Source organism: Trachinotus anak, unplaced genomic scaffold (genome assembly GCF_046630095.1).
Source record: "Trachinotus anak isolate AG129_WGS33_773 ecotype Australia unplaced genomic scaffold, CSIRO_AGI_Tana_v1 ptg000031l, whole genome shotgun sequence".
Lineage (NCBI taxonomy): Eukaryota > Metazoa > Chordata > Actinopteri > Carangiformes > Carangidae > Trachinotus > Trachinotus anak.
Window position 1 is genome coordinate 6945383 of NW_027273882.1, and position 17277 is coordinate 6962659.

Below are 17277 nucleotides of genomic sequence, written 5' to 3' on the forward strand. Positions count from 1 at the left end.
TTCCTGATTTCTATTTATTTTCTAGCTCCCAAAAAAACTTTTTTTCCTTCACTGACTCTGTCGTCCAGCATCTGGCACAAAAACAGGATGGGATGTAGCTGTGGATGGTAACGTCTGCTTGAATTACTGAATCCATTCCTCCATTAGCTCTGTCCAGGAGCTGGTGTTTTTTCCCATTGATTTGTTTGTTTGTTTGTTTCTCAGCAGGAACAGATTTGAAGAAATTTGCTGTGAAGTTCAGCCACAGGCCAGAGAACAAAAGATTAGTTTTTGGTTAAGCTTTAGGAATTTTAGGATTAGGAATTTGACAGATTAGATTTTTTTATTTTTAGTTTTTAATTTACTTGAATGAAATCACTGGAACATGTGAGATCCAGATGCAGATCGAAGGTTTCTGTGATGACAGTAAATCATTTAGTCGTGGCAGAGATGTGTGTGATATTTGTGAGTGTTACACACAGATCTGCACTTTAAATCCCAAACTGACTGTGTTTGATTTCATGTGTGTGTCTGTCTTCACTGCACACTCAAACTGAGTCAAACAACAATAAACAACAACATAATAACTGTGGTGGTGTAAAAGAAGAGAAGAACACTGGAAGTGTTTGTATGTAAGTAAACAGTATCTGTATGATGCTGAATTGTAGTTTAAATATATCCTCTCAGCTGTGAATATGAGCTGCTTTTATTTCCTTTCAGCTTTATATTAAGATCCAGTTACTGACAGACTCTGTTTTATTTTCAAACCTCCTCCTCTGGCTCGATGACTCAATCATAAAAGCTCCACGTTTTAAATTTAGCACATCCCAGTGGACAGAAAATATGTATAGATTTTATGAATCATGCTCCCATCTCTATTTATAATGAATGATTTTCAGTTTTTATTTTGTTTTTGCTTCTCACATCATATTGTTGGTCATAAACGCCTGATAACTATTTTAGGAGCCAGGAAAACACTACATATTTACATTTTTATAAAATATCCACAAATACAAAACCGCTATGAAAGAGTTGTGTGACTAGTGACTTCTAGTGCAATTGTACCAAAATATAAAGACAATGTAATTATATCATCACTTAATAAAAAAAAGTAATTTTAAGTTTTAGTTTTACACAAATGAAAATCTTTAAATTTAATATCAGTGTGATTATTTGCAATTTAAACTCACACTGGAAAAATATTTTTGATATCAAGATCTTGATTTCAATCCTTTCGCTTAGTCTTAATTTAATTTATCATAATCTTCCAAAAAAGAATCTAATGATCAAATTGAAAATAAGTAAATAAATAAAAATAGATAAATAATAGAGAGAACTTTTGTACTGATAGAAATTCTTTGAAATTTTAGTAATGAAACACTTTTTGTTGAGGTTGACAGCTGATTTCTCCTGAGAACATGCTATGTTTTACTTTTATGTTGAAACAGCTCAAACTCTAAACAAACGTTTCTTTAGTAAATCAACTAATATTAACACAAATACAATAATACAACTAATGCTACTTGTTGTTTTGTCTTTGACTGCGATGTGTCAGAGAGTGGGGGGACACTGACAGCCAGGCCACTGGAGCTAAACAAAGATGACTTTATTTAATTTCAAAATAAATCAGATGTATTAAGTTTTGGTCAGAACCTGTGCACTGAGTTCTGCAGGGACAAACAGCAGTTGGGAAATGGGACCAGGCTGTTTGTGCCATAGTGTTAATGACTGGAGACATGGCCGCCAGAGGTTGCATTATATCAGCAGGATCAACTCTGCTGTATCAGAGTTCATAAAAACATTATCACTGGAACCCTGGTGCTGATCAGTGAAGTGATCCTCCGCCACACCCGGACTCTCCAACGGTCTGACTGTGGAACTGTGGAACGTAGTTTAGACAGTAACCCAAGCCAGAACAAACTCAGGAGCTAAAAATAACGACAGTCAACAGCCCGGCTGCTGTGGGACTGAGGCAGGGGGCATGGGAGGGTCTCCATGTGGGGTTAGACAGGCTGGCAGAGAGGCAAATGGATGGACAGCTGGGGGAAGAGACGACTTGAACAGGGAGAAAATACGACTAAAAACATGAACTTTAACTCTCTTTTGAGGGAAGGATGGTTGGAAAGGTCAAGACTGATGTACACAGAGCTGCATGAGTATTGAATTCAAGAGGAAACAGCTCAAATATCCCCCACCTCGTGTTTCTGGAAGCCTCCGCTTTCTCACCCTCCTCTGTTTTCTCTGATACGTCACTCACCACCTCTGGAGGTGATGAGCTTTGCTCTCAGCTTCAAGCCCCCGTCAGCAGGCAGGTCTGGGCCCGGCGCCGGCAGCGGAGCCACCATGGAGAACCTGGAGAAGCAGCTGATCTGCCCCGTCTGCCTGGAGCTGTTCTCCAAACCCGTGGTCATCCTGCCCTGCCAGCACAACCTCTGCCGCAAGTGTGCCAACGACATCTTCCAGGTCAGGTCGAGAGCTTCCCAGCTGATTTCAAACAAACCTTCAGAGTTTCATTTGGAGATGTTATTGTTTTGTTTGGGTTGACTTTAAAGGCGTAGTCCACCAAAGACTTTCTTCTGATTATCAACTAGTCACTTCCTGTGGCTCTGAAAGGTTTGTACTGCTTCTCAGAGGAGGGCGAGGCTGTAACTGTGCAGCTTTACAGTGGAAAAAAGTATTAAAATGTTTTTGTAAACCTCTCAAACTGTAACTGTAGCTCAGTCCACTTCTTCACTACCCTTTATTATACTAACTCCAAAGAATGGTTAAATCTACAGCCTCTGCTTGTTGACCTTCTGACCTTCCGCTTTTCGGCAAAGTAACAAAGACAACAGCTGTGTTGGTTGAAAATGGAATAAAAGTGAAAATAGAAATGGACACAGGTTTGTCCCTCTCTCCGTCACACTTCTCCTCCTCTTTCCTCCACCCAGTCAGCTAACCCTCTGTGGCACTCCCGCGGCTCCTCCAGCATCGCTGCCAGTGGCGGTCGTTTCCGCTGCCCGTCCTGTCGCCACGAGGTGGTGCTGGACCGGCACGGCGTCTACGGCCTGCAGAGGAACCTGCTGGTGGAGAACATCATAGACATCTACAGGCAGCAGGAGTCCTCCAGGTAAGTGAGGTTTTGTCTGCAGGGTCTTGAAAAGTCTTAAAAAGCACTGAAGTGAGTTCTCTGTAAATTGAAAAGTCTTAAATCTAAAAGTTTTGAATATTATTTCTTGGCCGCTGTAGATAATAAATGTTAGTTATGACTGTACAAGGTCAAAGATCTCAGCATCATTAAAATGTCTTGATATGTCCTGAAGATCCAAACATTAAAAAATGCTCTGTCTCTTTGCAGTGTTGTGAATGACAGATTTTTTTTCTTCAGGATTTAGCCAGAAAATGTGATAATATAGAATATGAAGTATGACTGTGTCTGTTATTGTAATAATGAGTGAGGACCAACAGAGAGCAGTGTTGTGTCATGTTACTGCCTCTCTACAGGTCCGTGAACACAGCGTCTCTTTCACTAGTGTAGAGCAGACAGTTGTCGACTGACAGCAGCCGGTGCCTCATAGTAAATAATGACAAAATGATACTTGGTTAAATAATCAAACAGCATGAATGGATCATTTTCACATTCAGAGCTGTTTTCTTTAAAGTGATCACAGCTCAGTTCTCTTTTTTTAATTTACTACAAAAGAATTAAATAAAAAAAAGTTCCAATAAACAGAGTCCCCCTTTGTGAAGTGTATTGCAACTGATGCAACACATTTGTGGCTATAAATAGATCAGGAGGTCACACAATACCACATTTCACCATCACAGTGAAATATTTTTATCCTGTTATGAGACACGTGCAACCTCTTGGTTTTGTGCCTCAGCTACTGAAAGTTATTCTTTATTTTCACCTTGATGCACGTTTGAATCATGTCAAAGAAAAACTCAGGAAGAAAAATATAAATCATTGAATTAATGTCAAAAAGTGCAGGATAAAAAACAAAACAGACAAACTGCAGTGAAACAGGAGCGACTTCACTCTCAGGTATCAGTCATCAGCAGAGATGGAGGATTTAATTTAACACAATATAACATCTCACTTCGCTCAGCATTATAATGCCGACCTGCGTCTCCAGGTGGGAGCTCACCTTCTCTGGCCTTCTCAGAGTTTTGCTGAGTTGTGACTGCAGAGATTCAGGAGGGTTCACTTTAATAATTTAGTTAAAAACAAATTGTTATGTATAATTTAACTGTTTTTAATCTGGTTCTTGTCAATCAACTTGTGCTTTAAAACACATTTTGTTCTCGCAGGTCTGTTAGAAGCTAAAATGAATTTACATAAACAATAAAATGCTCCAAGCAGAAGCCTCTCCACTGCATCTGCCTGCGTTTTATAAGTGAACACACTTACTACAACTCCTCACTGATATTTAAGTCATCATGGGTGTAAACTTGTCACTTTCACGCCAGAATAGAAGCTAAATGAGTCACTGGTGAAGACGAGGGATGTTGGCGTTCATTAGAGACAGAAGGACAGGAGTCCCGTCATTATCTCTGTGGGCTAAAATAGATGTGATTGTTCGCAGCGAGCTTCACAAATGTTTTGTAACTTGTGGTTTCTCATCATTTTTTCATGGGGTGGAAAAAAACTCTCATTACTTAATCATCGTTTCTGTCAGAGACACCTACGTCAGAGGACAAAGGGCCGTTTGTTGCATCAAATTTGGACTCAAACTGAACAGCCTTTGCTTGTCAGGACGCCCGCCCCTGTCCCGACTACATACATGCACCAGTGTGGCTTCAGTGTGAGGCAACCTGTGGGAGTGGAGTGTGTTTAATTGGCTGTTCATTCCTGTTTGTGTCACAGTCAAATGTTCATCATTGAAAGTGGCGAAAAACACACAGACAAATGTAGATGAATTACACCCTTCAGAGGTGAAGGATGGGCGCTGACCGAGCTATAAGTGAGCAGCGACACACTCTTGGTTCCCAGGTGGCAAAGAATCAACAGACATCTTCGCCAAACTCTTTGCGTCGCTCCTCCATCATCTGCTGACGTCACAAAAACGTCAGTGATAACAGAAGTGAACTAAGCTGCTTCAACAATACAGGAGCTGCTGCCAAGTCGTGGACACTCTGCCTCTTGTGCACGGAAATGAGATTAAAAACTGGCCGAGTTTTTCTTTACGTTTTCCTCTAAGCAAATTATGGATGCATTAAATGATGGAAATTGTCTGTACTTCTTGTTTTCTTATGGAGAAAGAACTGAAACACTGAATGTGATCCTGGATTAATCACTTTTAATCCTTTTTTTGGAGCTGTAAACACGGGTTTCTCTTCTTCTTGATTTCCACCAGACTACATGCTGCATGTGTCCCTGATATAGTCACTACACCTTTCAGTTACAGTAGGTGATGTTTAAAGGTAGTTAATTATAGTGTTTTTTTATCATAGAAAAAAAGCCCTCATTCATTTACATTTAAATCTCTTTCTATTTGTCGTTGATCTGCAAAACCTGTGTCAGTTAAACTTTGCTCAAAAGTCCAGCTGCCGGAGAAGGTTTAAGGATTTAAAGGTCCCATATTTTACAATTTTTAGTGTTTTATCTGAAGTGTTGATCCAATAAAATTATGGCAGATTTCAGGTAAACACAGAGAAACCAAATCCTGCAAGGTTAGATGGTGGGTCCAGGTGGGCAGGGCTTGTAGCATGGCTGAGGGTGGTGACTGCTTTGTTGTGACATCACAAAGGTCCAGAAGTCCTGACGGCTGGTTTTAAGGCTCTGTTTCTGAATACAGGCTGTGTGCATTTCTCTGTGGACTGAGGCTTTGACACTTTCACAGTATTAATATAGAACCTAGACCTGCTTTATAATCACAAACACATGGACATCTACCTTTAGACTGTGTGGAGCTTTAAAAAAGAGTAAAAGAAACCTGAAAATGAACCATTGAAACTTTTTGTCTCTTCCAGGCTCGTAAACATGAAGCCAGAGCAGCAGCAGCAGCTGCTGTGTGAAGAACACGAAGAGGAGAAAATCAACATCTACTGTCTGTCCTGTCAGACGCCGACCTGCTCCATGTGCAAAGTGTTTGGACAACACAAAGACTGTGATGTGGCTCCGCTCAGCAGCGTCTACATGAGGCAGAAGGTAAAGCATCAACTTTGGCAGCTTTCACTTGTCATACCAGGCTCATTACTCATAACTTTGTAGTTTAGTCCAGTTCACTTCAGTTCACCGTCAGACGATGACACCACAACCAAAAGTTTCAGCCAGAGTCACTGATGGTGCACTGTTTTGGAAGTAAGCTGGCAGGTTTTTAAGGAGCTGAGCTGAAGCTAAAACTTGTTTGAAGGTCAAAGGAGCATCAAAGAGTTTAAACTCTAACATTTAAAGCGCATGTGTGTGGGTATGGCCTTTATTTGGCATATGTGTTTCTCCTGTTTCTATTTTTAAATCTTCTGTTTGGATCCTGGTTTCTTTCTCCAAGACACCGAAACCGACCCACCACCACCCAGTGCATACAAATAACTACTGTATGTAATCACACCTACACACACCTGCTTATCAAACCCTTCCAAAGGCCAGTTACAGTGATACTAGACATTGTTTTAATGCAGAATTGACGTCAAACATGGTCACATGTAAAAGCTTTATTTGTGGACGCACAAAGTCACACAAAGTCACACAAAGACAAAGCAGCAGTTTTGTCATGCAGATGGCAGCAACAGTGTCCGGCATGTTATCGAGCAGTTGGCTTTGTTGACATTTCAGTGTCGGCCTCTCCATCTCTCACTCTGTCTGTGAATCACTCATCTGAAATTCAGATGAGGCCGAGGAAAGTTGTTGATGCTCCATCTTAATGCAAAGGTTGATTTCATAAACAAAAGTCAGAGATTTCATTTGGCCGACACAGAAGTGAGAGTGTTCCTTCCACTTTTTAAACGACACTGAAACTAAACAGATGCTGTGAAAATGCGCATGATGTCATATGATACTCTAAACAGATGCATGCTGGTGACTCATGTTGTTGTTGAGCTGGTGACGGGCTTACTAATGAGAGACGACTCCTCCACCAACGCTGCACAGTCCTCGGAATGTGTCTTTTTAACAAGAGGAAAAGTTTAGAAACTTTTCATCCACATCTGGATCCACATAGAGATACAGGTATCAAAATAGACAATCGTGCTGATTGGTCGGGGACTGGTGTGATGGTTTGTCCTGGAATATTTGGACTTTGTGGAAGAAAAAAATGCTGAAAAGTTCTTCAGAAACTTATTGATTAATTAATCAATAGAGATTCATTGATTAGTCGATCGACAGCTATTTTAATAACCATCATCATTTTAGCAAAACCTTTAAAATGTTTTTGCAGTTTCAGCTTCTCAAATGTGAATATTCGCTTCTTGTCTTTGTCATATTCAATTGTAAAGTGAATTTCTTTTGGTTTTGGACATTTTATTGACTCATCGATAAATCTGCAGATTATTTGATACTAATCAGCCTTAGTTTTTATTATTGCTTCTCAGTTATCATTTCATGGCTTAAAATATTAGTGTTATTGTTGATGTGAAACATTTAAGTAGCTTATTCATGATGCTTTGCCTGAAGGTCTCATAACAGTAGAACCATAGTGGTTTTAATATCCTGCAGTTTGCTGCAGCTGAAATAAAGACTCAGAGCAACTACAGCCACCTCACTGCATTAACTCTGTGGGAGTGATGGATCAACTTGTTTCTAAATTCAAACTGGAGTAAAATCACTTTAGCTACAGAGGAACATTTATTGATACTCAGAAAGAAACTAGAAGTAGTTTGAGTTAACGTCAGTCTGAATGTTTGCAGACAGAGCTGAGCGACGGCATCGCCATCTTGGTCGCCAGTAACGACAACATCCAGGCGGTCATCACTCAGCTGGAAGAAAAATGCCACACCATAGAGGTTAGACACACACACACACACACACACACACACACACACACACACACACACACACACACACACACACACACACACACACACACAAGAAAACCTTTCATCCTCACCTCAGACGTGTCTCTGTTGATTTAAAGTGTTTATTTCAAATATTAAAAACCTGATTTAAAAAGAGCGAAAAGATGAAAATCTGATTTTTAAATAAAGCTTTTTCTGGAGTTTTCAACCACATCTCATGGTCTTACAAGAAAACAAAAACTCCAGAAGGAGCTACTAAGTGGATTTCATGGTAAGATTTTCTTGTCAGTCTTTGAGATAAATTACATTTTCTTCTTTGCTTTTTATCACTGAAACATTTTCTGAGCTGTCAACATTGTAAGAACAAGTTTTGCATGAATGACATAAAAAGTAGTTAAACCTGGTACTTAAAGAAAAAAACATCAGTTTTTCAGTGGAGATTGGAAAAAAACAAAACTGCCTTCAGATTAAGTCTGAATTTATACTTATATTCTCCAAATAATGTGGCTGTCTACTTATTTGGGAAAGCATAAAAGATTTTTGGTAACTATATACATTTCACACATTTCATACCCTGTGACTTTCTAACTTTGTTGAGCAGAGGATCTTCTGTCTTTACCTCAGGAGAACGGGCAGCGACAGAGACAGCAGCTGGCCGACCACTTTGACGGTCTGGTGGCCATCTTGGAGGAGCGGAAGCAGGAGCTGGTGGGTCTGATCTCCAAACAACAGGACGATAAACTGAAACATGTCCGATCCCTCATCCGCCGGCACAGTGATCACCTGGAGGCCGCGGTCACTCTGGTGGAGTCGGCCATACAGTCCATGGAGGAGCCGCACATGCCTTTGTTTATACAGGTGGGACACACCTCAGACCTGGTGCTGTAGGAGACAGAGGCCTGGTACCTGGATGCAGGGCCGGGGTTTGGTGACCTGTGGTGCTTATATCTCCAAAATATTTTCAGGAATTTAGAGACACAGCCTTGTTTTCTGCTAGAACATGTTTCTTACTCTCCAGAGGGCTTTGTTATCAGGTCTGTAGCTCACAGATGAGCATGTGATCCAGTAACTGACTGAAAAACATAAAACTGGAAGTTTTCACTGGACAGAAACAAGTGGTAATTTTTTATAATATTTTTATTTTCAAAGTTTAGGCAAAGCTGTTCGTAGCTGTCAATGTCGACCAGTTACAACCTGTTCAACTGTTTTTTGCGTTTTATCAAAATAATTTTTATACGCCCCAAAAGGTAAAATTCTCCAGAGACAAAAAATGCTTATTCCTTTCCTATCCTGTTAAATCCCTTCAGATTTATTCTGGGTCTCTGCTCCTGCAAACACACACACACACACACACACACACACACGATTTATCTATAGGGCTGCAGAGATAAGAGAGAGCTGGTCAGTCCCTCCAGAGTACTCTATTGATCAGCTGATCGATAATGTGCCCACACAGGTACAACGTGACAGGAAGCTGTCTAGAAGAGTGACTAAAAGTTAATCCTTCAGATTAGTTGTCAAGAAAATCCTCCATTTATCATTCGATTAACTGATACTACAAATGGTAAAGTTCCCCTTACACAGCTGCCAAATGAATAAATCCTATTGTAAAATGAATAACTATGGATAGACGTGATCAGCAGTGAACTGTAGAAGTTTACTGCTGAACTTTGACCTCTGCAACAGCAAAGGTTAAACTGAAATTGCTACATAGCCAGTGTTAGCATTAGCAGCTGTTTACTTACCAGTCTAAAAGAGACATTACAAGCTCAGCATCAAATTTCATTCCTTTACTCGTCAAGAGTTGCCTCCAGTGGCGGAAAGCAATTTTTATATACAGTCTATGAAAGCAACGCCGATGTTAACTCTTGTTTTGCTTGTACTGAAGTTAGCATGCTAACCAGCTAGCTCTGGCTCCCAGCGTCACTGTAGTGTCCGGTTTGCCCTGAAGAAGTAGCTGCTCAGAGGACGTATTATAACCTCTTGGCAGGACTGGTCAGTAAACAGCTGCTAATGCTAACGTTAGCTATGTAGCAATAGCAAAACTTACAAATAGCTCCTTTAACATTGCTAAACTTAAGCTTTTCAAATGCTAAGATTTGCTGTTTTTCTCTAGTCTTACAAAAAAACAACAATTTTAATAATGTCAAGAATTCACCTCGGGCTCTTGAAAATAGTTTCACATTTTAATGACTAAAAGAAAAACTTAAAATAATCGACAAAGTAATTAAAAAACTCAAGTTAGATGTCTGTTAGCAGCAGCAGAATAGTAGCTCAGTGTTGTTAAATGCAGACAGAGTGAGCACCAAATGTTTTTATCAATAAACTTTATTTGTATCGCACCTTAAGCACAGGTTAGAGCAACTAGTGCTTTACATACGACTGACAGGCCGATAAGAGACCAAAAAAGAAAGTGAAAGAAAGAAAATAGAGGTAAATCACTAATGAAACCAATGAAATAATAATTTCACAGATAAACAGATAAAACAGATAAAATAAAAGTAGATTTTAAGTGTGCTTTTAAAGATCAATATTTCAGCTGGTAGGAGCATAAAAAGTTTTTATATTATTATTATTATTTTTTTATAAAACAACGTTTGCCTGAACTACCAGGGGGCTGAGTTAGTTTTAGCCCTAATTGTTGTTTTCAAGACGGGCTCAGTTACTCAGAAGACACTTTCATGAAAAAAAGTTTTATGATGCAATTTGAGGGTCGAGTAAAACCTGAAAAAAGTTGAAAAGTTATTAAAACTTAACAGCACGTAGTTGGTCGGCCGTCCTCGGTTCAGCCCCGCTCATCTCTAAAGAGACAAACAGGTTGTTACTAAATCCAGCATCTTTACTGCTGATGCAACGTGTGTGCGTCACTGTGTTTGTTGTTGTGTGTGTGAGAGGAAGTCTGAGCCTCAGGTGTCGCTGTTTTATGTTCAGACACCTCTTCTGCCAAAGCAGGTGTTAAAGAAGATAGATTTAGTGGAGGCAGGTAGTAAACACCATGAGGCTCCCTGGCAGCCGGCAGCATTTCTTAAAATCATGTTTGTATTTCACACGGTGACGTGTCTGACAAATACTTGTGACAGATGTCGTTGGCTCAGAGAGCTGCAGCTCCATGTGATTAATTTGGTGTCTTTCCTCCTTCCTGTCTGTCTCCTCCACTCTCTCCTTTGCAGAACGCCAAAGTCATACTGGAGAAGTAAGTCCAGTGTTTTTCTGATTCTGCCTGAAACGTTTGGTTAAATATTGAAATACTGAACATTTACTCAGGAACAATCCTGATGTCTTTTACTGGAGTATTTCTATTTTTGATACTTTATACTGTCTAATTTCAGAAATATTTTACTTTTAACTGACTAAATTTATCCAACAGCTAAAGGTATTAGTTAGTTTGCAGATTTCTAAAACTAATGTGGTTATTTACACAACCTAATGATATAAAAAGCGTCCAAAATTAGAAATTAAAATGGTGCTTACACTTAACAGCATCAGTGATAACACTTGACAGGCGTCATTTTGTGTAATAGGTACTTTTATTTCTGATGCTTTAAAAGGATGAGACTGAAACATTTTTCTCCCATGAAAACAGCAACACCAACAATGATGAATTGATCCTTCAACCAGGTGTTTCCAATGTATTCAGAGCCTGATCTATCTTAATCCTCTACAACTAGATCGATAGATGTGTGTAATACCATCCATCCATCCATCGTCCATTTTCTGCTGTTTATCTGGGCTCAGGTGACTGTGGCAGGTGAAGTGATGTAGTCCAGACGACCCTCTTTTCTAGCTCCTCCTGGGAGACCCCGTGGTGTTTCCAGACCTAATGAGATCTATACATGTTCTCCTTCCAGTTTAAGTTATTTTTAACTTAAGAATAAAAAAAAAACATGATTGGATTATAACTGTCAAAGTTTCACCACTTTGAATCATATTTATATCCGGTTATCATGTTGCAAAACTCCCAATATTTTATGACCCTCTTTATCTTCCGACTCTTTAGAGGGCCATGACCCCCAGGTTGGGACCCACTGAAATAGACTATTTATAAACTAAAACAAATACAACAGTAAAACACAGCTCACCTGTTGCTGCATCAGTATTAATACTCTAATAATGTCATGTAGAATAATGGATCAGAATAACGTCACTGCTGAACGTGCACTTTTACTTTTCATGCTTTAGTATATTTTACTGATAACTACTGTACTGTAAAAAAAAATCCCATTCAGAACTCCTCAGAAAAGTTATCTAAAATTTAAATATCAACTATGATGATCTGAGAAATCGCCAACTTATATAAATGTGTTGTCCTGTAACAGGGTCTAGAATATTGTGATTAGGAATAAATAAAACAAGGACAGATTAAAAAAGAAAATCTGGACTGAACCATTTTTTAGAAGTAACCACTGGTCTTTACCACATTAGGCTGTGGTAGTGTAGATCTGTCTGTGTTGCCTTGTCCAAACAGTCTCCAGCTCTGTGAGACATTTAGTCATTTCGTGTACATTATGTAGAGGATGATCCACCTGTTACCAAGAGATCGAAAAACCAAACAAATCTGCTCTGAACGCTGGCGTCACCGAGCGGCCACGCGGGAACGAGCGGGGATCTGACTGTGTTTGGTTTGCTGATGGATGGAGCCAGCGTTGGCCTTCTGAAGAAGTTTGCCTGATTAAATATTTATCGCAGAATTTACTGACAGTAAAACGGCTGCAGATTGAGGATGTGTTAATGTGCTGTGTGGTCTAAATGATGATGATCAATTTCAGGGCAAAACGTCTTAAAATATTTACCAGCATCAGCTCTCAAAAAGTGATATTGACTGAATAATGTCTTACCACACACTGCATATGTGCAATAATTAATTTTTAATTCTTCCTGCCTCAGAACACAGTCAAACTAAAAATCTGAGTCTGAATTAATTTTTGTAAAATTTGTAATTTAAATTGAGTGAATTTTAAAAGCTTTCTCTAAGTTTCATTTTAAAATTAAGGCTTATTGCACAGTTACTATTAAGCCTGGCTTTTTAAAACCCAGAATATTAAATAAACAGACACAAAAATCAGAAACAAATCACAGCATTTACCAAAGCATCTCTTCTCTTTGTATGAGATTAATGTTTTTGGTCCCTAACAAATACATTTTAACAAAATAAAAGGATGAACTTTTACAACTTTAGCGCTGGATTTTGTGTTTGTTGTGTTGTTGTTGACAGAATGGCGCTGGCAGCGAGGGCCTCTGACGTGGAGCGCCCCGAGCTCGGCTACGAGAGCATGAGCCACTTCGCCATTGACACTGACGACCTCGCTGACGTGTTGAGGAGCATCGACTTCTGCTCTGGTGCGTACAGTAAAATCTGAAATATATGAAATAATAAGATCATGGATTGTCTCCCAAATTTTACGTTGACAGACGGGAACTGTTATTTGTGACTAGGTGATCAACTAACTAAATAACAAGGTGATGGATGATTGATATGGATTGATTATGAGTATGATCTCTTTTTTTGCCTGTGTGTGTGTGTTCTGGTATTAATCACCATGTGGGGACTCAGGTCATACTTGGGTCCTCACAAGTTAAACTGTTAAATCTTATGGTTGGGGTCACACAGGTTTGTGGATATGGTTATAAAAGTTTCTCTATGTGCGTTGTCAGGTGTGGGAGGTGATGTAGAGGAGGATCCTGACGACGTTGGAGAAGAGTCAGAACTGGACTTTGGCTGCAGATATTAAGACCAAACCAGAGGTAGCTCTTTAGTTTTGAATGACAAAACCTTTTAAAGGTTTAAAAATCAGAGATTCGAGATTCTCTGAGAGACCAGTAGATGGGGGATACAAGGTGTTTGTTTCTGCTCAGGATCACCCTGTATTGAAGAATTGAGCAGGGTTTTGCTTGGTCAAAGCTTTGTGGTTTGTTTGATTTTGGTTTAGGAAGCATCAGACTCCTCACATTAGTTATTCAGCTGCAGGGAGCTGAGATTTACAGGATTATAGCTGTAACACTCTCTCCTCTTAAATGTTTCCATGTCACAAACGCCAGGCAGAAATTAAACTACAGAGGCTATTTTATAACAATTAGTTCCAGGGACCAATATGGGAAGATTAAATTGTTGATTTAGTCCTGAATTATAGAGCCATCTACACTCCACTTGGTCAGAATCAAATCTACAATCACCCCCCAAATTTCCCACATAAGACTGGTGAAAGTTGGTATTTATTTATTTATTCATTTATTTATTCATTTTTAGACTTAGTTGAATTATCTTTTTTTTATTTATTTATTATATTCAGTTTTTAGTCTCAGTTTTTAGTCTCAGTTTGGTTAGGTTAAGGAAAAGATTTACACAAAGAAAATTGACGCTTTCACAATGTTTCACATATTAGAAATCCTTTCTGCAAGAACTTCTCCCATGTGTTGCAGTTGTCCAGGAGAGCCTAAAACCTGGGTGTAAATAGCCACTTTAGCAATCCACCCCAGGTGCAAATAGCACAATTAGCTACAGGCACCTGGGTGCTTGTCTCTGCCGTGCTATATAGCCTACACCCAGGTGTAAATAACCACAGTGGCTATCCACCCTGTGTGCACATAGTATTATTGGCTACAGACTTCTGTGTGCAAATAGCATCTGCCAAATAATCAATAGTTGCAGCCATGTAACTTTTCATATCATGTGCATGCTTTCAAATAAGGATTGATGCACATGATATGAAAAACTACATATTTAAAGCATTTCAATAAAAGTCTTGTAGACACACATGAAGTTTCTAAAAAAAGCAAAACAAAGGAGTGAACTGACAGCTCTCTAACTGAAGTAGTGCAAATGTGTCAGAGCCTGTTTATAGATGAATTGTAATATTTGGAAATCTGCACTGAACTACAGAGAGGGCGTGTGAAATCATCTCTAATAAGACCACTTACGTAAAGCGAACTGCAGAGAGAGCGAAGGATTCCCCCCATCCACTCAGGAAGGGGACAGCATCAGTGCATCCATGCTGACTCAGTCAAAAGCAACAACAACAACAGAGGCAGCATCCTCCTCCTCCGTGCAGGGACATTAGGCCAAGCAGTTGGAGAGTCACTGGTGATTGTTTAGGCGTGGGATAATGACACTGATCTCATGATATTTGTCTTTTGTTCTTTACTGAAGGTCCCTGCTGCAGTCCTGAGGAAATGTAAAACACAGACGGAAATAGAGGTTTACCATAATCCTCCGGAAGAAATCTGCTCAGTGTTCAAAAGGGAACTCAGCCACATGACATGGACATGAAACAACAACAAAGGCAACATGAAAACAAAGCCTAAATGGTCAGAAATCATACATTTATATACATTATCCAGCTGAGTTTCCTACTGCAGCAGCCCAGATGCAGGAAGACTAACTCGGCCACATTTTTCCTCCCACATTGTTGCCTTTTGTTCACTATAAAAAAAAAGCCAGTGTATTGTGTGTAAATATATCTCCCTACGTATATCTCACAGGAAATGTATAGTGGATTTAACCCTGTATTCTGTGTTGTGGGAGGGAAAGTAAAAAGATTTTGCTTGTGTGTGTTTTTCTTTCAGATTTAAAGCCCTTATATAGCTTTCTAAAGGCTTCTGTAAAGACTACAGTTTTGCATTTTGTCAGTTTTGTAACTCATTTAAAATGTTATGTAAATAAAAAAACAGTGAGGATTAAAGTCGATAAGATGGAAATGGTTTCTTTGAGAGCAGAAAGATTTTAAAGTTGTTATTTAACAAAGCCAGTCAGCAGAACTGGGGTTAGAGCAATGAATGGTTCTATTGATATATGGGGCAAACTGTTTATTGTACTTTTTATTTTACAAACAGAAGCAGAATAGTCCTTTTTTAAATGCATAAATACAGGAGAGAGACAATAGCAGCGAGCAGGATGTAAAAATTAAAGAGTGGGCAGATAAGCTTATTATTGTAGGTAGTATTGTAAATGACTTGCTGTTTCGGGGGAGTTGCTGAAAGAGCATATGGTGGATTTTGGGTTGTTGCGTGTGTGTGTGAGCATGAAACACACCTTTCCAAACATCGACTGTGCTCCAAAGAAAAATGTCAGCGTCAGCCATTCGGGCAAATGTCCCAAAAATAACATGTTTACGTTCACGTGACAAAGCCCACAGGATGGGAGCAAAGGAGGGCGTTAGGTGACGTTGTTATAGAGCGATGATGCGTATGTAGGAGGTCAGGGTGGATGGATGAACAGAAAATCAGATAACACACAGTTGATGTTTTTTTTAAAGTACTTGTTTTAACCCAAACTGTGATCGTTCCCTAAAAAACTAACCAAGTTTTTTGTGTCTAAGCTTAAACGAACCTTAATCATACTGTTGTTACACCATGAAACAGATTTATTTACAGATAGAGGTGTCAAATCAGAAAATGCTTCTATGTATTGTTCTAGAAGGTATGGACAAACAACATGTAACAACCCATGTAAAAAATGTTCTGATCTGCCACCTCTGTGGTTGAGGTTTGGGAACCGACACTAAGTATTGTCTATATGAAAACATTAACAAAGCACATTATTGAACTGGCTAATTTTGTTCCTTCATTACAATAAACTCGGGCACTGTAGGTTATTTTCAACTCAATCCTACACGCTGCAGGATTATGAGTAAATACTCACTGGTGCTCCAAATGTGTATTAATCTGCCACTGAAAATAGTCCCCAACAAATAACAAACGCACTGCATTTACTCTTGTTTGAGTAACATCTGTTAAAATCTACAGGGCTCAGCTGTTTGAAGACGTTACTTCACATATTTGTGAAGCAGTTTTTGTAAGATTTATTTTTGTTTGTTGACAATAAAAAATATAGAATAACATCTGCCTTTTTCTTTAAGGTGACAACATAAACACAGGTTTTTTAAGCGTTTGAACAAACAGCTGATGTTGTCATGTTCATGGGGAAGACAGTCACCGCCATGATGGATGAAAGCACTTCAGAGAGGTCGAGGATGATGGGGGATGTGGTGGGTGTGGTGATGTGAAGGGGAGCAGTCGTATTAAACGTGATCTGTTGGTTCACAGAGAGAAGTTTATGTTTTTGTCACCTGGACTATTTTTGACACTGGTATCAGTCAGGGTCTGTTCACCGACTCCAGTTTGGTCAGAATGAATCATCACAGACACAAAAACGAACCATCATTTTTCTCCTGCACTAGCCAGCACATTGATATTTTTTTTTTTTTTAAAGAATGTACTTTTAACTTTTTAGGCTTTGTTCCAAAATGTATTATTGATCTGTTTACCCCTCATCGACCCTGATACTTTTTTCTAGTGATTTTTGGGTTTTGGTTTTTGTGTTGATGCGCCCTTGAACTCTGGAGCGCTTTTCCAATGATGAAAAGACACGTA

At 39.2% G+C, this 17277-nt stretch overlaps 1 protein-coding gene across 2 annotated transcripts; it reads left to right on the forward strand.

The window, feature by feature from the left end:
- The first annotated feature begins 1966 nt into the window (after window positions 1–1966).
- trim54 (tripartite motif containing 54) lies at window positions 1967–16740 on the forward strand. Of its 2 annotated transcripts, XM_071467394.1 has the most exons (9): window positions 1974–2442; window positions 2910–3088; window positions 5932–6109; window positions 7804–7899; window positions 8536–8769; window positions 11082–11104; window positions 13124–13248; window positions 13564–13653; window positions 15056–16740. In XM_071467394.1, the coding sequence occupies exons 1-8, from the start codon at window positions 2251–2253 to the stop codon at window positions 13638–13640; spliced, it is 1104 nt and encodes a 367-aa protein (XP_071323495.1). In that variant the 5' UTR covers window positions 1974–2250; the 3' UTR covers window positions 13641–13653; window positions 15056–16740. The 2 variants fall into 2 exon arrangements, 1 of the variants encoding a protein (XP_071323495.1); XR_011686447.1 differs by lacking the exons at window positions 11082–11104; window positions 15056–16740 and having other exon boundaries at window positions 1967–2442.
- The last annotated feature ends 537 nt before the right edge of the window (window positions 16741–17277 follow it).